General features: G+C 56.5%; 2 protein-coding genes across 2 annotated transcripts; one reads left to right on the top strand and one right to left on the bottom strand.

Annotated features, from left to right (window-relative positions):
• Positions 1-14833: 14833 nt before the first annotated feature.
• On the bottom strand, positions 14834-19084 carry LOC136010071 (uncharacterized). The gene is made up of 4 exons (XM_065670693.1): positions 19072-19084; positions 18424-18897; positions 16285-16598; positions 14834-16196 (listed from the first exon to the last, which is right to left on the bottom strand). Exons 1-4 carry the CDS (start codon positions 19082-19084, stop codon positions 16080-16082), a joined length of 918 nt encoding a protein of 305 aa, XP_065526765.1. The 3' UTR covers positions 14834-16079.
• A 9-nt stretch (positions 19085-19093) lies between these two features.
• On the top strand, positions 19094-21892 carry NKX2-3 (NK2 homeobox 3). Its single transcript, XM_065672018.1, has 2 exons — positions 19094-20178; positions 20827-21892. The coding sequence occupies exons 1-2, from the start codon at positions 19836-19838 to the stop codon at positions 21468-21470; spliced, it is 987 nt and encodes a 328-aa protein (XP_065528090.1). The 5' UTR covers positions 19094-19835; the 3' UTR covers positions 21471-21892.
• Positions 21893-22545: the final 653 nt, after the last annotated feature.

Here is a 22545-nt window from a genome sequence, read left to right as displayed (position 1 = left end):
GGTGTCCCCACGAATTCCACCCACAGGCACCAAACAAAATCAGTTCCTGCTCTTCTGAGCTGCAGGTAAACACAGGGGTGTTTGGTAGCCACTCGCTTTTGCACTGTGCGCATGGAGGTTGCCTGCCCCATCAGCCCACCTCCTCTCTCAGCTTCTATAGGTGGGAGCAACAGGGGCTTCCCTTGACCAAGGCAGAAGACCTGAAGAAATAATTCAAAATCATAAAATACTTTATAGTATCTCCATGAAACAAATAATTTTAAATGTGGTTCCACTGTATTTCAGTTTCTGAAGTTTTATAATGCTGATGCATAACACCCTACTGAATGAAGACTTCCAGAGTGGAATATTTACATCTTCTCTTTCAAAGAACATTTCAACCTCTTTAAATGCTTCAGAAAATTTCAACAGCAAAATTGTGCCTTTAAACATTATGTTCCTGCAGGAGGTTTTGACTTCAGGACAACATAGTTAAAAATAAAAATCACTGGGAGCTATATTCCTGCTATTTTTCCTAATTGCCACCATGACAGAGCTTGGTTAGCTCCAGATCCATCTTCTTTGCCTACAGCTGAAAGCCAGAGAACAACTCGGAGCAGTGAGGACAAAGCCTGTGCTTCCCGAAAAGGAGCATATCCACCAACCCAGTCAGGCTCAAACTTCTCCTGCCACTGCTGCTGCCTGGGCACAGCCAGAGATTCACCATTTCTCTATTGAAATCCATTTTGCACATCAGTCCTGGTGTCCCTCCAGTCCCAGCGCAGTCCGTGTACCACTCAGGACCTACTCCACGGCCATGCTGACCTGCTCTGCATCCTCAGGCATCCAGGAACAACACAGGCACCCAGAGGAGTGCTGGCCCTGACTAGGGCAAGGGATGGGCTGATCATGGTGCTTGCCATGGATTGAGCCACTGGGGCTGGTAAAAAAACAATTCAGAGACCTGCTTTCCCTTAATTTTTCCTTTTGCATCAGCAAATGTTGGCAGATACCAGGAGACCAGCCCATGGACCTTGACCTGCCCAGGCACTGATGACAGGTACCCTGGTGCATTAAAGATGATCTGCCAAGGGTGCAGAGGATCAATGGACGAAAGACTGGACTGTCGGTCCCCAAGCATCCCCAGCCCCAGGGGGATGGACAGTCACTGCTATGTCAAGGCAAGGACTTTTACACAGCCACAGAAGTTGGTTTTGGGAGGTCTGATGTGGAGAAATAGCTACAACTCCCAGAGGCAGCAAACCCCCTGCCCAAGCCTTTCGTCCCTCACCAGTGAGCCTGGTTCATGCCTCAGGACAGAGACACCCAACATGTCCCAGTTGGAAGGAGGTATCTGCAGCACAGCCAGTCGCAGCTGGACCCCTCTGGGCAGGGTGTGTGCCCAGCACAGCCAGGATGGGGCCAGGAAAGAGAACTCCCGCTCCCTTGCAGGGAGCCCAGTGCTGTGGGCAGCTTCTGGACTTTGGTGTAGGAACAGATTTACTGAAAACAATTTATTTAATATAAAATATAATTTCTTACAGCGTTTTGGCTGGCGTCAGCCGAGTGCTTACTCACCCAGGAATTCAAACAAAGGCAGGGCTGGCGCCCAGCCAGGGGGTCGGGTGCTGGGTGGTCGTGTCCATCCTGGCCTCAAACCCGCCTCTGGGTCACTTGCGGGCTTGTGGCATGATGTCTCCATTTATTTATTGGAAATGTTTGAGCAGGAAATGCTAATGGTTTGGGTTTGTGAAGACAGCTGGACGGGTCCAGACGGAGCTGCTGGGAAAGGGGAGGCTGCACTGGGACGGAGCAGCCCGGCAGAGAAGGAGGAACTGGTGCTGCTGGTGCTGCCACTGGGGATCTGTCCCCTCTGTGTTTAGGGTGGAGGACCCAATGGGAGGTGAGAGCAGAAAGAGTCCCACCAGCTCTGCTGCCTCCTCCTTCACTGCTGCTTCCAGTCACCATTGCAAAACACATGGCCATGCTGCAAGCATGGGGCTGCTCCCAGCATGCTGCTGTGCTGCTGCCTGCACTGCTGTGGTGTATGGGAATGGTGCTGCCGAGGTGGTGCAGGGGGAACAGCAAGCACAGGACATGGCATGTCCCATCCCTGGCCCTCAGGCCCTGGCCTGGCCTGTGCCCATTATCGTGGGAGAGATGTGAGAGCACTGCCTCCCCCTGCAAGGGGGTCGAGAGGTTCCTATGCAGCCGTCTCTGGACCAGGCTGTTCCTGCGTTTGCTGATAACAGCGGGGGTAAAGCCTGACCCAGGAAAGCAGGCAAGATCCGCAGAGATAAACTCCCCGCAGCAAGACAAAGGCACTGACCTCCGCACAGCCCGAGCCACCGCATTCCCACAAGCACAGCAACAATTGCCTGGGGGCAGCAGGGAGACCTGCACCAAACCCCACCGGCCAGCCGCTGGGAAGGGCCTGCGTGGCAGTCAGTGACACCTCTGGCTGGGATCATTGCACAGAAACCACAGCTTGGGCTTTTTAAGGGCATCTACTGCAGATTTCCATTGCCCAAGCAGTGACAGCAGCAAGAGCTTGCTGTGATTGCTCTCCCACCCAGCTGTGCAGTGGCCTTGGTGCTGCCTGTATTGCACGGCCAGAGGGATGCTGCACAAGAACCCCCTTGTATTCCCAACCTTGAACTTTTATACCCACACTTGCAGCACAAACAAACATTAGGTTTCAGCTCTAAATGCAACTGAGGACCCTGGGAGGCTGAAGCCCACCTGGCACCTCCGCGGGTCCCTGTGCCAGTTCTGCCCTGAGACAGCACCAGCTGAAAATGGCAGAGGTGCTTAATGGGATTTGCAGAAACACCCAGCTCAGTTACACACCATATACCTGTTGTCTCAGGCATGTTTTTAAAATCTTTATCTCTGCATCATTAAACACTGATCTACATTTGAAAAGAATCCCTTCAGTTCCCTACCTCTGAAATGAGGATAACTATCCTTCACCTCATAGCGGGGTTACCAGGATAAACAGATTAAAGGCTGCGAGATATTGTGGCAAAGAAGGTTAAACAAGCCCCTGTGACAGACAGCCCAGGGGCAGGGACCAGCATCAGAGCAATGCACAGCATAAACCACCGACCCACGTCTGCACCATGCTAATAACCCCAAAATCCCAGCACCGGCTTTGCCACTGTCTGCCTTCCCAGGACAGTCTCCAGCCAGCCAGAAGCCTGCTGAAGAGCCAGGCCCCCAGCCAGGGATGCGTGCTCATGCTCTGAACCTGGGAGTGAGGAGCGAAGTGATGCAGGAGAAAGGAGACATGGGAAGTGCCCATCAGGAGTGTGGGGCTTCGGGAGAACATCAGTGTGTGCATTGGGTGCAGTGGGGCAGCTGCTGCTGCCCACAGTCCTGCCAGTCCCTGTCCCAGCGGGCACCCCATGCAGGCAGGGCCAGCAGAGAGATGTGCACTTCTGCAGATAGGGCTGGCTGGAGAGAGGATGAACCAGACAATTACAGTCTGGAAAGTCTCACCCATGTCCCTAGTAAAATAATGGCACAAATATTAAGAAAAGGAGATCTGTAAACATCTAGAGGATAATGAAACTACGAGCTATAAGCAGGATGGGATTTGTAAATAAAAGACTGTGCCAAAAACAACAAGCCCTCCATAACTGTTTTGGATAGAAGGACAAGATCAGTGCGGGAAGGGGACCCGGCGGATGTCATGAGAGGAGACCTGAAAGCACCGCGTCTGTCCTCCTGCTGGTCCATTAAAGAGCTCCCAGCACGTTTGGGCAGGTTTGAGAGGCTGACCTGCACAAAATCGTTCTCCTGATGGCACAGCTGGCAGCTGAGGACATACCTGAGCCTGGAGCTGGTCACCTGCACCACCCCCCCAGCATGGCATGCGTCACATGCACCAGCACTGCTGCAATCCCTTACACCTTGGCCACCTCTGAGTCAACAGCACATTGCTCTTAACCTGAGCCCCCATCCCACCTGGGACACATCCCACCATCCCTCACAGGCCTGGGACCCGCGAGGTGCAGGACCAAGCCAGCTGGATGGTCATGGAGGGGCAGAGTGAGAAATAAAACCGAGAGAAGCCAGGAGCAGGAAAATAATGCTGGCAGCTTCCACACTGTTCCCAGGTTTTGGCAACGCTTTGTCTTTTATGAACATCAAAATGGCATGTTCTGCAAAACTGTAGGGTTCTCTGGTGCTCTCAAGTATCGGATTTTTGGCCAGACGTACAGGAAATGTGCATGCACCTCCTCACAACCAGCCCTTTGAAATGCTACACTATAAAAGTACACGTAAGCACCAGCAGTCATCTGCACTGCACAGGCCAAACCCGTCCAGCGTTGATGTTGCATGGAAGGAAAAGCAGGGGCCTCGCCAAAAGAGTACCTGATTTTGTACCTGAGCCGTGGGTCTCTGCAGCATTACAGCAGTGCTGGGCTGGATAACACATGGTCACTGCGAGCAGCTGGCTGCATGCGGTATGCAGGGTAACACACACTCACAGCCGAGGATGAAATGCACCATATATGGTGAAGATATTATTAGTCCATAGCTCTCTTCATCAGATCTTCCAAATCTTGCTTGAAAATTGGAATCAAACAAGTTTGATCGTGAGATTCAAGCAGGGGCTCAAACTGCCTGTAGGACGAAAGGCAATGTCTTCAGAGCAACAAGGAGCAGTAAGGCTGAAGGTATCAGACACTCGGGTACCTACAAGGTACTTTACAATATTCCAGTTATGTATTTGTCCTAATCAGTGCTGATTGCCCACATGTTACCTACATCCTGACTGGTCTCCAGAAGTTGTTCTCAACAGAGAGATGGTACTAAAAAGGTGTCAAGAAAGTTCAGTGCTGGACTCTGAGTACCCAGCACAGGCACAGGCAAGCTGAGAGTCAGCACCAACTCACTACTGCCAACCTCAGCTGCAGCCCAGCATGTGATAGAGGGGATGGTGTCACCCGCTCATGGGTTTTAACTGAGTCAAAAGCCAAGTTGGATGTGCCGGAGGTTGGTGTGGGGTCATGGGGGTGAGCAGCTGGAGGTGATCTCAATGCTAGGACCACATGGTGAATGAGGTACTGGGCGTTTTAGCAGAGAGGACAGCAAACAGAAGCTATGAGGCAGTCAGTATCTTATGCAGCAGTGGATGGGATGCCAGCCCTGGGATACTGTGACCAGGCTGGTGCCCCTTTTTAAATATATGTTGATGAACGGAGAGTCATAGATGTGTTTCCCCCAGCCCCTTGTCCCTGTTTTCACTATCTCCCATAGCATCCTTGCAGCCAGACAGGGGAGGTGTGGGCTGGAAGGGGGTCACACAAGGTGGGTTAAAACCTGAACACTGGCACAGGGGCTCAGCAAGGCAGTGGGATCTGCATCTTCAGACATTGCAAAAACCTGAGAGATGGAGGCCCGACCAGCGGGCTGTACTGCCAGAGCTCCCGAGGCCAAAATTATCCTGTGAAATGAGAGAGGGTGCAGAGAAGAGCCACAGAAAAGATACAAGTGCAGGAGAACGCACCCCACAGTGACAGAATCAAGCTCAACCTGTTTTCTTCTTAAAAAAGCTTAAGAAATTTGACTGCTATGCACAAGTACTCTCATAGTAAGAAAATGCTGTGTGCTAAAGTGTTTTTTTTTCTAGCCAAAAAAGGCAGAACAAGAATCAATGGCTGGAAATTAAAAGCCAGACAAACCTGCATACAAAATGCGACATGCATTTTCTGAGCAATGCTGATTAGCTGGTGGTTTAACCATCAGTGGTTAAGTAAGACCAAACCATGAGCTCCCTCGCTCCTCCAAACCAGATGCTTTCGTGCATTACTGAAACCCCAAATTATCCGGATCCAGAAAGAGTAACAAGACGAGGCAGTCAGGGAGATCAGCATAGATGATCTAACTCTGATCTTAAACATCGTGAGTAAAAATACATCATGTTACTAATACACACAGAAAAATTCCCATTGCACAAACTCAGCGTAAACAGTGAACAGTCGACATCTGCGAAGCCACAGGCAGAGGGGGACGACTGTTGTTAGTCCTGTTTTAGAAACAGAAAAACAGCCGGCCCACGAACAACCCACAGGGGCCTTGCAATAGGAGTGAGACCACGAGAGAGAGGTGAGCTTGCAACACTAGGAGTCTGTCACCAGCCCAATTCATGAGCAAGATGGGGTCTGCTCTTGGATCTCAAGGTACATCAGGTGGGGAAGAGAAGGTCTCTCTGTGCAGGGCCTGGGGGAACCACACAAAGCATACGACCATTCTGGGGAAATTAGGACCACAGGGATGTAGAGAAACAAGGGAAAATGGGATAGGGAAAAAAAATACCTTAGGAGTAAATAACAAATGAAAAAGCTCTGATGGATATGATGGAAACCTGGACAACATTCACAGCTGAAACAAAACATACCTGGCAAGGACAAGTCCTGAATAGACTGGCCAGAGGCAAAATGATCTTTTCTTTTTTTAGTATCTGTATTCACAGGATAATAAAAAATAAGCCTGGAAGGCCCTTGAAAGGTCACCCAGCCTGTCTGCCTCCCCCCAAACCAGGCAAACACTTCCTGGTGGAGCTTTTGTCTAAACTCTTCCTAAAAGAAGCCTCTAGTGGTGAAGACGGCTCCCAGGAAAAACAAGTTTTAATCTCTTTTACCGCAGTCATTGCAGGGTGAGCCTATGGCTTCTTCTTCTACCCACCCTGAAAACAAGGAATAGCCCATTATCTCGTGCTTTGTAGCAGGGCTTTATGCATCTAAAGACTTTTATCTTATTTCCCTGCAGTCTTTTTGTCTTGATAGTCAGCTACCCTGGTCCTTCAGACTTCTCCAGTATGTCATGTTTCCTGTATTTCTGATCTCGCTCTTCCCTGGGCTTTCTCCAGCAGCCGCAACTTGAAACGCTGGGCCCCAAGTGGGACCCAGCTCTCAGGCTAACACTTCCTAAGTGCAGCAGGAGCAGATCAGGTGTCTTACAAACGCCTTGTTTGTACGTCCTGGTCTGATTTTGCTCTTCTCAGTTGGGCTGCTGCTGGCTCACACTCCCCGCAGGACCCACTGTCCTCCAGCTACTTTCCCACAGGGCAACCTTGATCATCCCCCGGCCAGTGTTCGTGACTCATAGAAAAGCCTTATATTTGGTCTTATCAACAGGTTTGTTTCCGATTTCTCCAGTTTCTCAATAAAAGCACTCTTGCAGACCCTACCAGACCGCAGGCAAAAATCACTGACAAAAGCACCGACTGTCCCTAGACCCAGGCCCTGTCTGACGGCTGAGCATTGATAACTGCATTTCAATACAGTTTCCCAGCCAGCTGTCTTCTCGTATAGCCACACATTCACCCAGACCATATTTCTCCATTGCTCACAAGAATTGTTCAACTTACTCATCAGTGACTTGAATGAAGGGACAGAGCGTATGCTCAGCAAGTTTGCTGGTGATACAAAACTGTGAGGACTGGCTGATACACAATAAGGCTGTGCTGCCATTCAGTGAGACGGGAGAGATGGGCAGGGAGGAACCTGATGAAGTTCAGCATAGGCGTGTGCAGGGTCCTGCACTTGGGGTGAGTGGAATAACCCCATGCACCAGTACAGGTTAGGGGTTGACCTGCTGGAAAGCAGCTCTGCAGCGGAGGACCTGCCCATGAGCCAGCCAGTAATGTGCACTTGAGGCCAAGAAGGCCAATGGTATCCTGGGCTGCATTAGGAAGCGTGTGGCCAGAAGGTCAAGGATGTTATCATCCCCCTGTACTCTGCCCTGCTGAGGCCACATCTGGAGTACTGTGTCCAGTTCTGGGCTCCTCAGTTGAAGAAACACAAGGAACTACTGGAGGGGGTCCAGGAGAGGGCTACAGAGATGATCAGGGGTCTGGAGTATCTCTCTTATGAGGAAAGGGTGAGAGAGTTTGGCCTGTTTAGCCTTGAGAGGGCTGAGCTATTATCAGCACATACAAATATCTTAAGGGTGGGTGTCAAGAGGATGGGGCCAGACTCTTTTCAGTGGTGCCCAGTGACAGGATAAGGGGCAGCAGGCACGAACTGAAATGCAGAAAGTTCCATCTGAATATAAGGGAGAACTTCTTTACTTTGAGGGTGTCAGAGCACTGGAACAGGCTGCCCAGAGAGGTTGTGGAGTCTCCTCTGGAAATAGTCAAAACCCACCTGGACATGATCCTGTGCAACCTGCTTCAGGTGAACCTGCTTCGGAGGGGAATTTGGATCTCCAGAGATGATATCCAGAGGTCCATTCCAACCCCAACTATCCTGTGATTCTGTGATTCATGTGGCAATGGGACTAAACTCCCACGGAAGTCAGGTTTTAGCACATCTTGTTTTTCCTGTGTCAGCCATCATAGGAATCCTCAAGTAGAAGAAAATTCAGTTGGTTTGGCTCTTAGCTGATGGCCAAAGCTGTCACCTCAGTACAGAGTTCATTATCTCTACTCACATGTTGTGTCCCTTAATGATGTATTAGCCTGTCTCCTACCTGTTTATCCCAATGGCCATTTTTTCCTTCAGTTCTGCACCCCCGGACTTGAGTAAAGCTCAGGAACTTGGAAAGCCACAGAGGTTCATTTGGGAAAAAAAAATGAGGGGAAGGGACACAACTGCTCAACAACAGCTAAATCCGCGGAACTCACATGTTTATCCAAATTCATCTGAACCTTCTGGGGACAGTGACTTTTTAGGGTAAAATAAAAACAAGTTCAAGTGAGTTTTCCATCCCTGCGACAGTACAGTGATTCCAGCCAATCTGAAATAATTTTCCAAGAAGATTTCCTGCAACCTCACAGTGATTAAAGGAAATAACATTGTGAATAAAGGGACATTCTTCAAAGTCAATGAAGGAGCCACAAACTGTACATTCTCACAGAGAGCCGGAAAGCGCCGGCGTGAGGTGGATTTTGCAGCATGTGGCCCCCCAGAAGGAAGAGGGTGGGATGTCTGCTCCGTCCCTCTTCCCCGGGCAGGGGTTGTGACCGGGCTTCTCCCAGAGCAGGCGGTGAGGGAGAACCGCCTTTGCCCATCGACCATCTCAAAACCCAGAGTGACCCTAGAGATACCCAGCATCGCACCGCAGCACCTTCACACCAAATCCTCATTCCTGGGAACTTCCATGCGCCTCACTTTGTCTGAAACAAAACCTCAGTGTGTTCAACAGGCTGGGCTCCAAGATTGACATGGAAATGTGAACGGGCCCGAAAAGCCACTTTAGTGAAGGTGAAAGCTCTGTGCTGTACTGCTGGGCAAGTAGAGTCCTGCCTGCTGCAGCCCCAGCCCTCAGCAGCCCCTCTCGCTGTGGGTACCCCAAGACCATCGAGGGAGGGACGAGTGTGCACCACAAACGGCTGGGCCAAGGGGGCTTTGAAAAACCCTCCTGCTTAGCTAAAACAAAGAGAAGGGAGTAATGAGGAAAGCTGGGGAGAAAGGCACAAACACACATGCTTCAGTTGATGCTGTGTACTAAGGGAATTAACTAATGAGCTTACTGCAGCACATGGACAAGTCCTTTAGAAATATCATGGCCACCTGGAGTGGCTCGAAGAGGAGCCGCACGGTCCTCATCGGCTGGAAAGACGAGGCCCCATCCCAGTCCCCCGGGAACAGCCCCACTTCCCGTCAGGCAGCGCATGCCCAGGGGTACCGGGGGGTGACGCAAATGCAACGAGAACTGTAACAAACAGTGCGAGCAGCCCACGCTCATGGCTCATCTTAGAGGGCTGCAGCTCAGCAGCCCCACAACACCCGTGCAGTGTGGCTGAGGTTGCTCAAGGTCCAACTCCCCCGAGACAAGTAGCGCTGCACTGGGCTGCTGGCACAGGGGGCTTCCAGAAGCATGGATCACCTTCCCCTACAGCTGCGATGGATATGCAGACAATATAAATAGAACTCCAAAATGCAGATTGTTTTTGTGAAAGCTGTTCAAATACAGCTGTACACAATCTGGGATGAACGCAAATTCAAACATAAGTGTGTGTGAACGTGCTAATTTGAACCGAAAGTGGGTGAGAGAACCTAATGTTAAAAGTCACTTAGAACAATGCAAACATTAAATATACAAATATTCATCAAATACTTATTTAGAAAGTGGCTTTTAGACAGTGATCGACTTGGGCTGCAAGAAAAAGCATTTGCTGATTAATATTGAACTCATGGAGGAATTTGCACATGTGGCAGTATTTGCATGAATTAGAGCAGGGAAAGCATGAACAATGGTGAAGACAGAACACCCCCCGCCTCGAGAAAAAAAGAGAAAAGCAAAAATCCAATCCAAAAATGAGGCTCCACGTAAAAAATCTCTCCTGCTGTAGTGAGGACACGACCAAACACAGATATTTGCCGGGAAGGTGAAAATCTGGCATTTTTATTATTATATTAATGATGCGAAAAATAAATATAAGACTTATTCAGTATAAAAATTACTGAATATTTTCTTACCCAAAAAGAATGAGATTGAAAACTGTTTTATGGAAAATATTTTCATTTAACTTTTTAATGGGTTATTTTGAAACAAATTTTTTCTTTCGTTTTCTTACACCAGAAAGCTGTCCAGACTTTGGAACCGCTGTGTTTTCATGTTTTCCTTGCCTTCTTTTTCTCCCCTGCCCCGAAGCTGCTTGAAGACTGCCTGACATTCGCACCAGATTTCCTCCTCTTTTCCCATCTTTTATTCCCTACACTGACACTTTTCAAAGCTTTGGCACTCTGGTGAAAGGGAAAAAAAAAAGAAACCCCTAAATGTAATATCACTGATAGCAGTTGAAGGGCTGTAGGAATAACAGTAATTGAAGAAAGAAGAAAATATTTTCAACAATTTCAGTACATTTTTAGCTGTAGGAGAAGCAATTTGTGCCTGCCTAGAAAATGGTGGGATTGACAGTAAATGAGCCTGGAGTTTTTTTCTTTCTTTTGTTCTTTTCAAAATTATTTAATTGTTTTGGGGGCTTTGTGGGTTGGTTTGTTTGTTGGTTTTTTTTCAGCAGGGAAACATCAGGAGCTATTTTCTGTGACTCTGCTCTGCAATCAGCCGGGATGATTTAGGCTCAACGGACACAAGGGGAGAGCAGAGCACCAGGAGCAGCAGCGGGGCTGGGGGAGTAGTAGTGCCCCAGCCCATACCAGGGCTCAGCTCCCGTGCTGCTGGCTGGGGAGTGAGAACCTCCCTCTCCAGCACCGGAGGCTGCTGCTTCTCCCATAGCCAGACCCTCTGGCCGGGCTCGGAGGTGACATCACAAGTAGGGATGACTCCAATAGTTGTCACAGCAGCGGGTGTGCAGAGCTGCAGAGCCCAGGGGAGATGCCATCACCGGGCAAAAGGAGCTCACACACCTGCAGTGTGGCTAAATGGAGGAAAAGGTGCAGAGGATGGCATTTGGGAAGGAGAAGGAGATGTCCCTTTCCAGATGGTCACCTCTGTCCTAACTCAGAGCCCAGGCAACTGGAGTGCCATGAGCTCCCCATCCCATGCAGGGATGTGGCTATGAGCATTGCTGCTTCCTAGGGCCCAGCAAAGTGGGGGCAGACAGGGGCTGCCAACTCTGCCTCTCGCTCCCTTTGCACCAGGGTCCTTCCCCAGCTCCCTGCATCTCCGAGTGTCTGTAGTGGGACTTGGGACAGACCTGTGCCGAGGCAGGGGACTGTCACTGTGCAGCAACGAAACAATAGTCAGTGATGATTATTTATTTTCCAAATAAATCAGTGGGTCCTGCAAGAGAAGGGCTGGAAAACAGCGAGTTTAGATTAGACCCTCCCCAAACCCCGGCTGGGCCTTGAGCCGCTGTCAGGGCTGCAGAGAAACAGCAGCGAACTCTCACGCAAATGGCCTATAAAAAAGGCCCCTGTCAAAGGCACCTTGACCTGGAGGCTCGCTTTGGTGCTGGGCTCCCCAGCGGCCCTCCCCTCCCAGGGCTGCGCTCTCCTCGCATGATGTATTTCCCCTGCCTTTTTTAGAGCTGCATTATGTTAGCTCCAGGAAACAGCCTCTTCCTTCTTATAAACACAGGCCTGGGTTACTGACCAGCGGCCCTGCCACTCCACAGCCACTCTCTGTCCATCCATCACACCTCGCTGTCACCCTGGCAACATATCTCTTGGACCGGTCCGGCTCCAGAGATGGGAGAGGCGAGGAGGGGGGGAGCAGAGGAGGGGGGTCACATACACAGAGCACAATTCCAGCCTGCTGACTAATTCCCTGGAAACCCTGGGGCTGCACAATGAGAAAGCCTTTCCGAGGGTTTCTCGAGCCTTACTGGAAGGTCAGGCGAAGGTCAGCGCAAGGACATGGCTCCTACTTTCCCTGCCGTCAGCAAGGGCGGGTGCGCGGGGCGGACGTGGCGGAGCCGCGGGGGTACGGCAGGCGCGCGGCGGGAGGGATGTTTGGAGAAGGGCGCCTGGGCCCAGGACGCGGCACGGTGCCCGCTCACCACTGATGGGCGCAGGGGACGTGCCTGGGATGGGGCTGGCAGGGCGTCCCGGCAGCCAGACAGGCGTCGGCGCTTCCAGTAGGATGGGGCATGGCCAGCGGTGTGGCCTCTTGGCTCCCCAGCAAAGTGGGGGACGAGGAAGGGAAGAGCTGCCTTGCCATTATGCTAATTCCCAGCCACCTTTGGAATGGCCTCATTGCCCTGGGACTGTTAGCCTGACATGGTATAGCTGCACTGGTCATTCCTATTGCAGGAGGGGTTCTGCGGGAGAGCACCAAGATGAGTCCTGAGGAGAGCATCCCATGGCTTCTGGTGTGCTGGGCATCACCAGCACAGGAGCCATATGAAGATTCCCAGGTTACCCTGCCACTGCTTTCACAGGGATGCATTTTGGATTAGCCTTGGGCCCACCCAGCCACTTGCATGCATGGCTAAATCATAGCAACCACAGCAGGAAGAGTCTGGCCTTACCCAGCTCCCGAAACACCATCCTCGCCTGTCCCCACCTGCTTGTCCTTCGTGTTAAGCCATTGTCTCCAAGAGGAAATGCCATTTAAAGGCAGGTATTTTAAAAGAAATGGGAGATGTCTGCTCTCCACGAAACACAGCGCTTCAGTTGTGCCCATTCCCAGTGTAAAGCCAGGAGTCAGGTTTACATGGGGATAAAAAAAGAAAAAGGCAAAGCTTTTAAGGACAGATCTTCACAAACCCAAACCAAAGCCCCATAAGGGCAAATCCTTTCTAATCCATGCTCTTCCTTAGAGGTGTAAGTGGAGTGGAAGGGTGGAGGGAGAGATTTAAATCTGGAAAACTGAGTTCCCCATCCCTTTGGTCTGGCAGAGGGCCCACCGATAGACTAAAAACAAGTCTGCAAAGAAGCCTGTGTGGGATAATCCAGCTCTGACCCCTGAGGGGATGAGAACAATTAGGAATCCTCTCTCGAGTCTCCACTCAAAGATAGAAAAACAGTTTATAATTTGGTCCGGGGTTGTTGTTAGAAAGTTCTGAATCATCAGGATACACTAACAATTCCTGCGTGGTAATTACGAGGAGAATTCATTAGGCGGACTCAGAGATAAACTATAAACAGAAGCTTCCAAATCTCCCACCTGCCCGCCTGCGTGCGGGACCCAGGGGCTGCTCTATTTATACAGTGGCCATCAGTGAGGAGCTGTCGCAGGAGGGAGCACTGCGAGCAGCCATGGCAAAATATGGAAAGTATTTTAAAGGAAAACTCAACGATGGGTGTTTGTTAGAAGCATGCAGACCAAGCGCACGTTCCACCATTTAACCTTTCCAGGCACAGCAGCCAGCCAGGGAGCTCTTTGCCTGTGTTGCTCTGGAAGATGCTACAGTGCCAACTCGCAGTAACCACAGAAAAACCCTCCTCAGAGTTAGACGCTGGCCCATGGTAGCTTCTGAAAGCAATGTAAAAATGCCTTTTAGCTGAACCTGCCAGGCCCTTGTCCCATATTTACCCAGAGGGGACAGAAAGGATGAGGTTCCCCAGCCCCCGTCTTCCTCCCTATCCCGCAGCTGAAGGTTGTTGCAAGGCAGAGGGATATTTGTGCACAACCCTGCTGAGCTGGCTGGTGGTGAGCTGCAGCTGAGAAGATGAAGCCAAGCAACAGCCCCTGGCTGCGGGTGCCCCTCAGAGCCCATGGCAGCACCTATAGATGAACACCAGCAGGGCTGTGTGAGTGCCACCATGGAGAGGCAACTGCCCATGCACCACCACAAGTGTGTGCTCAGCCAAGGCTGCAACTTAGCTTCTGCCAGTGCTGGTTTCTGCATCCTTTGTCAGCCCAATTACCCCCAAAACCACCCTGGCAAACCCTCAGCTGTGTGCCATTTTTGGTACAAATTTGCCAGCTTCAGGGACAGACATGCCAAGGATGGCCTCATCCACATGGAAACAAGCCCTGCTTGCAGCCGGAGGAATCTTGATTAAGCAGGGAGAGAAGTGGGGACTGGATGCCAGGCAGATGCCCTAAACAAGAGGAACTTATCAGCTCTGTTTCCAAGACGAGACATGTCACCACCTTCCAGAGATCCAGCCGGCTGCTCGCCGCTCACCAGCATGCCCGTACAGAAGCATGGCAGCTTCCCTCTCCCCACAGGATGCTGTAGAAATAGCCACTGAATAGCGTGAAAAATATCTTCTAGAAAAGGCTTTGCTCGGGCCAAGGAAAGCGTTGCACCCACAATGCTTCGGGGGAAGGCGCTGGACGGGAATGGGAGCCAGCATGCAGCTGTGCTCCCAGCCCGTGTGTTTGTCAGTGGCCAGCCCCAGCAGCAGCACAGGGAGGTCCCCAGCCCAGAAACACCAAGTGCCGTGGACACCAAGGGGCCGCTCCGCCAGCACACATGGAGCATGGCCCAACATGGCTAATCCCTCCTGTTTATTATGTAATAAAATGCTTTCTAGACCTGTTAAAGTTTAATTGGTTTAATCTTAATTGTTCCATTTTCTACGGTACATGCAAACACAGAGCCTGACCCTGCCACTCTCGTGTGAACCGTCCCACAGGCTGTGATGGGAGCAGGATGAATCCCGCTGACCTCAGCAGGATTACATGCATGAATCAGAGCTGCAGGCCTGGGCTTGGAGCTGAAATCCAGCACCGGGCAGGCCGCCAGCGCAAGGCCCAGGGTCCACTTAGGCTCCACTTAAGCCCTATGGGATGTAAGTGGTACGTGGGCCTGTGGATGCAAGTGGAGAGCAAGCCTCGTGCTGAGCCTCTGGTGAAGAATGAATTTCAGCCTGGCTTCTTAAACTCATGGATGCAAACATGCAACAATGGCTTCTGAAACATGGAGCAAAGGTGCTCCCAGAAAGGCTGTGGGTTTTGCTTTAGCAAGTGGGTGGTGTACGTGTGTCTGCAGCAGTGTCCTCCTTCTGCTGGACAGGGGACCTTCTCATCACATGAGCTGCAAGCGGTGATTTATGACAGCTTCTCCTCCAGAGGAAGAGGTGTTTTGCTACCCTCTGCACGTCCACAGTTATGTTGTGCAGCAGGGTGGCTTTGTGAAGCCTGGATACCCTTTGTGCATGAGAGACACCAAATAAAAGCAGGCCGGAGGGAGTCCTTGGTACTGACATTTCCTATCCTGCATTGCCTCAGACATAGTATGACCTTTACCTGCTCTTCCAAGTTGACTCTCACCAACCTCAGTGTATCAGCTTCAGTTTCACAGGTCCACTGGGCACTGAAACCAAGGGCAGCTTTCCCTTTGGTGTCTAACTCTTCTGAGCTCCTTGCTGAAATTACCAGCACTCCTGTATGAGCAGCTCTGATCCCACAAAATGCTGAGCACTGAATGTTGCACACAGCTACTGGTACCCCCCAAGTCAAGCTCCCACCTTGGAAATGCATACATTCCTCAGTGTGCTAAAAGTCTGGTGCTGACCCTCTAAAAGCATGTTTCTCGCTGAGGCTTTGTTTTGGGACATATTTCCAAGCCATACAAGTTCCCTGCAAGAACTGTGAAGCAAAAGTACATCAGCCAATGCCAGTGGTGCAAGAAAATACCGAAGAACAGCAAATATGTGCAGTGATGTATTTCTCAAGAAAATAGACATTAGATGAGTGGTTCTGGGCAAAGCCAAATACGGGGGTTCTCAGGAGGGGTAGAGGCAGGTGTCAACCAGGAGACCCGAGCAGGCAGGACAGTCTGGTCACTGACCGGGCAAGGCTGAGACAGAGCAGCGAGAGATGAAGACAATATTGCCGGGTGAGTGCACAGCATCCCCTGCCTGGATCTGGCTCCACTGCCCGCAGAAGCCTCTGTTCTCCTGGAGAATAAAGACAAAGTTTTCCTGCAAAAAGTTGTGAAAAGCTGTTACTCCTGGGCAGGCGGCGCGGCTGGAGTAAAACCCGTACCTTAACCCGGTGGATGCACCAATGCGGGCGCACCGGGCAGCGGAACCCGGAGACATCCAGGACGAGTCCGACGCTCATCGTGAGGGGAGAGCACGGTCCGGAGCGAGCGGAGCACCGGCAGGTGTCCGCGGCGTGCGAGGCCAGGCCGGGCACGTCCCCACCGTCGGCTCCGTCGCGGGTGGGTGCCCCGGGACCCGCCGCCTCTCCGTGGCTCGTCGCCGTCCCCGCCGTGCGAGGGCGTCCCCGGCGCGCTGCGGTTCTCACATAAATCAGGGCCGAGCCCCTGGGAAAGGGCCATCCTTCACCGGGCGCTGCTGACAGAGAACGAGAAACAGACGGGCCCTGAGATAAACCACGGCGCGCAGCGTTTACACAAGGGCAGGCTCTGTGTAAATAGAGCCGGGCGCGGGGGGCAGCTCCTGGCTGAGCGGGTCCGCACCGGCCCCAGCCTGCGGGCCTCCGGGGCTGCCCGGGGCGGCGGGCAGGTGGGTGCCGCCCGCCGAGGGCCTCCTGCCGCCGCGGCGGGGCCGCTCCGCCGTCCCGCGTTGGCTCCCCGAGCCCCGGCGCTGGAGACAGGGTCGGATTAGCGTGTTTGTTTGTTTACGGCCATTAGCGCGGGGCCGGCTCCAGCACTCGGCACCCGCGAGACTAATGGAGCAATTAGCAGCCCTGGGGCTGATAGCATCGCCCAGAGCAAGGCCCCCGGCAGCGGACGCCTGCTACCGGGCGGCCTGCGCCCAGGGCCCCGGGGAAAGGGGAGAAGTTGCCTGTCAGCCGCCGTGTGCGAGGCCGCTGCAGGGCTGCTCCCCCTTCTCCGGGCGCGGGGGTTGCTCCTGGCTCCGCTGCAGCATCCGCACTGCGAGCTCCATCCATTACAATAATCCCCTGTCTAAACAGAGCGCAGGAGCGGCCGGGACAACAAGGCCCCGCTGTAAACAGAGCTCAGGGGACGCTGCTAATGATATAAATAAAATAACCATTAATAGCCCAGTGACCCCATCCCAGCCGGCTTGGGAAGGCCCCGAAGCCGCACCCCGGGACTGACACCCGCCGGCAGGTACCGGGGCTGCGCCTTACCCCGGTTTCTGCACCCCAGTCCCTCTCGCTTAGGCCCGGCCGTGCCCGTCGGGAGCTATACCGGGGTGGCGTTCTCTGCGGGGCCCGAGCATCTCCCCGCTTCCTCGGCTTCTCCAGCTGGGAAACCGCCACTCGTGTCTCTCCGAAGTGGGCCAGACCCGGCACCACCAAAGGGGGGATGCAGGCCGGAAGTCGGAGGCCAGCTTACCGCACCGGGAGCACCGGTGGGGAAAAAGGTCGTGATACGGCAAGGGTGCTCCCGTGCGTGTCAGGTCCCGGCTGCGGCTTGCTCCTGCCGCTGGGTGTGGGTTCCCCGAGCACCCTGTGTGGCCCGTGGCAGCACGACTGCGAGAGGCCCGGTGGTTTCCCTTTGCTAGAGCAAAACCCGCAGCTTTCTGGGAGCACCTCTGCTCCATGCTTGGGCGCCGAAGAGCCGATTCCACTCGGTTCGGGCGCCCCGTGCCTGTCGGTCGTGCCTCGCGCCCGGCCTGTCCTATGGCGCCGGGCAAGTCAGATCCCAATGGGCCCTGGCCCTCAGCGCGCCGGGCCGGATCTGTGATATCGATAAAGCGCTGACTGTTATTAATCGTTATCGGGGGCGCAGCGCCGGGCTTCTCCGCGCACCGGCGGCACGGGGCAGAGCTGGAGCCCGACCGGGCCTGGTTATGGTGAGCGCATTTCCCCTTCCACCGCCCGCATCGGGCGGCCTCAGAGCCGGAGGAAGGCGGCGGGCAGCGGGAGCGGCAAGAGAGACGGATCCGCCACGGTTTATGGCGACGGGTTTGAAGCGGCGCGGTGGGAACGATTCGTCGCGCCGGCGGAAAGGGAACCGGTCCCGCCGCGGGACCGGGAGCACCCGAGCTCTGTCGAAGTGAGCGGGACCGGGGCTCCTGTCCCAGCCTGCGCCGCCGGAAAATGTTTTTTTCCGGGGCGTGCGGAGCGGCGGGAGCCGGGGAAACCAGGGCACCGACAGAGCCGGTAAACGGCGGAGCCGACTGAGGGTAGAGACCAGAGAGAAGCTCCCCGGAAGGTCCCGCGAATACCCGGCCGCGGGACACTCACCTGCCCGCCCTGAAAGCCCGGCTGCCTGGGGTATCGCCTCGGAGCAGATCCGATCCCTGCAGGGCGGCAGGATTTCAATCACAACGAAAGATCTCTCCCGGGACCCCTCGCCCTTCCTTCGGTGAGCTCGCTCCCCGCGTCTCGGCGGCGCTGAGCCCTTGGAGGGGTTCTGGGACCGCAGGCAGCCCCCGCAGGGTCGCGGCACACTCTCCCGAACCGCACCCGGGTGCTCGGCCGGTGTTTGGCGCAGCCCAGGTGCCGGGAGAGTCGCAGGGACCAGGGGTCTCTGCAGGCTCGCTCGGAGCTTCACCCGCCTGCACGGCAGCGTGGTGACTCTGTGGAGCCGCTCTCCTCCCGTTACTGGCGGGTGAAACGAAACGAAACGAAAGAAAACGAAAGAAATCGAAAGGAAAGACCAAAGAGCGCGGAATAACTCTCCTCGGCCTAGGCCCTCGATACCGCAGCCCCGGGGTGCTCACATGACCCGGCTCGGCCCGGCCCGGCTGGGCCTGGCGATCGCGGAGCTGCGGGGCCCGATCCGGCAGCGGCCACGGAGCGCGCTTTCCCCGGTCGAGCGCGCGGCGCACCGGCTGCGGAGAGCCCGGACGAGCTGCCAAGGGCCGGTGGCGGGGAAATATAAGGGGGCACCGGCGGGGGGCATCGGGGGATGCGAAGTGGGTCGGGTATGTGTAATGCGCGAGACGGCGAGGATGCCGTCGGCTCCGGGAGGAGTGCGGGAAGAGGAGGAGAACCTCCTCTCCAAGCAGCGTTTCGGGCGGCGGGAGGTACTTGCTGGGCCGGGCAGCCGTGCCGGCGGTGCGAGAAGGCCTGGACGGCGGGACAGCACATGTTCGCCCCTCCCGGGGCCAGTCCGAGCCGTGTTCGGGCCGTAGCCGTCGGGGCGGGAGTCCCTACCTACTTACACGTGCTTAGCACTTGGGGGGGGGGCGGCAATGTCGGTCGCAGCTCTCTGCGGCGACCCCGGTCACGGCGCACCGTTACCGCGCCCGAGGGGCGGGTGCCGGGTGTGCGAGGCGCTCAGCGGAGAAGCGGCCGCACCGAGCGCAGCCTTAATACATTGCTATTTCTGGCCGGGCGGCCGGAGCCGGGCAGGGGGCCGGCTCTGCCTCCCCCTCCCTCCAATGGCGAGGCCGCCCCCGGCCCCTCCTCGCCGTGACGTGCCGGCCCGGGGCAGAGGAGGCTCCCGAGCCCTTGGCTGTCCCTGCAGAAGCTGTAACAAAACGCAGACCCCCAGCGCCGGGCTAATGGAGGCAACTTAGACAGGAGCAGGCGCGGCCCCTCGTCTCTCGGCGCTGCCTGCTCCCCCCAGCACCGGGCGCGGCGCTCCCCGCCGAGCTGCCGCCCGAGCGCCCCTGGGCTCGCGGGGCTGCCTGGCTGCTTGTGCTGCCCCGATGATGTTACCGAGCCCCGTCACCTCCACCCCCTTCTCTGTCAAAGACATCCTCAACCTGGAGCAGCAGCAGGACCCACACTATGGGGCCCAGCTCCCACACCACCTGGAGCACCACTTCCACCCCGCCGCCTGCCTGCTGGCGGCCGCCGACGGCGCCCGCTTCTCCGACGGCGAGGAGGAGGAGGAGGAGGAGAAGCTGTCCTACCTGAGCTCCATGGCAGCTCCCGGCAGCCAGACGGACGCGCGGATCTCCGCCGATAACTACGTGCACGCCGTGCTGCGCGGCTCCTGCGAGGGCCCCGGCCCAGGAGAGGAGCTGGACCCCGCGGCCCGCACCCCAAGTGAGTATCGGCCCGGCCGCGCTTCCCCGCCCCGCCAGTTCGGACGCGCCCGCGCTCGCTCTCCGCGGTGCGTTCCCGACCCGTGGGGCACCGCTCCGCGGAGCCTCTGTCCCGACGATGCCACCCGGTATTCGCCGCCGCGGCCGCGTTCCCTGGACATGTTGAGCCGGGACTGGCACTTCTCGGGGCTGCCAGCACCCTCTTCCGAGCCTTGCTTGCAGCCTCCCCGGGAAGCGCCTCTGCAAGGCCCCAGTTCAGAGCTGCCGCATCAGGCCCGCGCTCCGAAATACTGGTAGCGGAGCGCAGGGAACGGGGCGGGTTAGGCCCAACCGGGGAGAAAGGCGGTGAAGCAGGTGCCTGGCACCGTGCGCGGTGCGGCCCGGGGCTCGGCCCCATGGAGCCGCAAGAGTAACGCCGCAGCCGGGCCAGAGGCACGGGGATGCGCTTGGCTCTGCCGCCCGATCCGGCCCATCTTAAAACACCCGCGGTGCCGGAGGCGGCCTGTCCCGGCGCTGCCGACCCGCCCGACCCGCGGTTGCCCGACGGGTGCGTAGCGGCGCGGGGCTCCCGCCCGCCGGTGGGGCCCGTCGGGAGCAGCGTGCGCCCGGCGTCACGATGTGCAGCCGTGACCTGTGCTCCCCCGTGCAGAGAGCTGCGTCCTGAAGAAGCCGGTGGATGCAGCGGAGAAGGCGGAGGAGGCTGAGAGGCCGAAGCAGCGGAGCCGAAGGAAGCCGCGCGTCCTCTTCTCCCAGGCTCAGGTCTTCGAGCTGGAGCGGCGGTTCAAGCAGCAACGTTACCTGTCGGCACCCGAACGGGAGCACCTGGCCAGCAGCCTTAAGCTCACTTCCACGCAGGTGAAGATCTGGTTCCAGAACCGGCGCTACAAGTGCAAGCGGCAGCGGCAGGACAAGTCGCTGGAGCTGGGCGGCCCCACGGCCCCGCCGCCGCCGCCGCGGAGGGTGGCCGTGCCCGTGCTGGTCCGCGACGGCAAGCCGTGCCTCGGCGGGTCGCAGGGCTACAGCTCGGCATACAACGGGCCCTACTCCTACAACGGCTTCCCCGCCTACGGCTACGGCAACGCCGCTTCCTACAACCCCGGCTACGGCTGCACCTACCCGGCGGGCACCGGCGGCGCCTCCATGCAAGCCACCTGCAGCCCGGCTGCGGCCGCCGGGCCCTTTGTGAACGTGGGCAACCTGGGGGGCTTTGGCGGTGGCGGCCAGCCCCTGCACCAGGCGGCGGCGGGGCCCTCCTGCAGCCAGGGCGCACTGCAGGGCATCCGGGCCTGGTAGCCCGCACGCACTGAGGGCCGGGAGCGGACCGGCAGGACGGCCCGGCGGCTCCAGGGCCCCGTTATCACCCGCACCGCAGCCCCGCTGGGCGCCGCGCAATGCGCTCCCTGGAACGGAGGCGGCGGCGGCGGGACGGCGCAGCGGGGACCCCGGCGCTCCCGCGGGTCGCGGCGCGGGACAGGCAGCGCGCAGAGCGGCGCGGCAGGACGGGGCCGCCCGAGCTCGCAGCGAAGAGCCGCCGACCCGCGGAGCCGCCGCGACGGCCGGGCGGGCCGGGGCCGATCGCGCCGCGCCCGCGGAGCAGCTTTGCTTGTAAAAAGCCGACGGCGGGGCCCGGGGGCGCCGCGGCCCCTCTATCTACTCTGTATCGGTTACTGCCAGCGCCAGCTCGCCGAGTCAGTCAATAAACCAGGTGCAATATCTGCCGCCCGCTCCTCCTTCGCCCAGCGGCCGGTGCCCGGCGGCGGGGAGGTCGCAGCGGCGTGCCCGCGGGGCAGGGCGGCCCGGCCGGCTTGTGAGCGTGCCAAGGGCGCTGAATGGGGCCGCGCAGCTCAGAGCCGGGCCCATTGTGGCGGCCGGGCCGGCGCTGAAAGGAGCCGCCGAGGAAGGTAGCGGGAATAGGCGCTTATTGGATTCGGGAACAAAAGGTGTGGCAGGGAGGCGAGGGACAAAGGGGCCCCGGCGCCGAGATTGACGGGCCGCTTTGCCCCCCACTGAGGCCCAGGCCCGGCGCTTTATGCGCGGGGGCTGCAGAAACGTGCTGGGTTTTGTTCCCCTTTCTGGGAGCGCAGGGGGAGAGGAGGGGGGTCCGCGGGCCGCTGATTAGGGCCGTCCGGGCCGGGCAGCCTGAATGCCGGGGCATTATTGCTACATGTTCAGCCATTTCGCTCGGCTGCAGGGGGAGGGGGTGGCCGAGGCCTCCGAACCCCGCGGGAGCGGCCGCGGGGTCGCCCCGCGCCCGCCCCGTCCCGGGCCGCCCCGTCCCACAGCCCCCGAGCTCTGGGAGCGGTCCTGGCCCCGCCGCCGCTGCCGTGCCTCTGCCGGGCAGGTCCCTCCGAGCGCCGCAGCCGCTCCC

Source organism: Lathamus discolor, chromosome 3 (genome assembly GCF_037157495.1).
Source record: "Lathamus discolor isolate bLatDis1 chromosome 3, bLatDis1.hap1, whole genome shotgun sequence".
NCBI lineage: Eukaryota > Metazoa > Chordata > Aves > Psittaciformes > Psittacidae > Lathamus > Lathamus discolor.
The sequence above is the reverse complement of the archived record's forward strand: the minus strand, read 5'-3'. Positions and strand labels throughout refer to the sequence as shown.

Coding starts and splice junctions, on each gene's coding strand:
- LOC136010071 (XM_065670693.1), bottom strand. Junction 16,599..18,423: donor CGGGCTTTCAGGGCGGGCAG/GTGAGTGTCCCG, acceptor GTTCTCTGTCAG/CAGCGCCCGGTGAAGGATGG. Junction 16,197..16,284: donor GGTGCATCCACCGGGTTAAG/GTACGGGTTTTA, acceptor TTTATTCTCCAG/GAGAACAGAGGCTTCTGCGG.
- NKX2-3 (XM_065672018.1), top strand. CDS start 19,836: ATGATGTTACCGAGCCCCGTCACCTCCACCCCCTTCTCTGTCAAAGAC. Junction 20,179..20,826: donor CCCCGCGGCCCGCACCCCAA/GTGAGTATCGGC, acceptor TCCCCCGTGCAG/AGAGCTGCGTCCTGAAGAAG.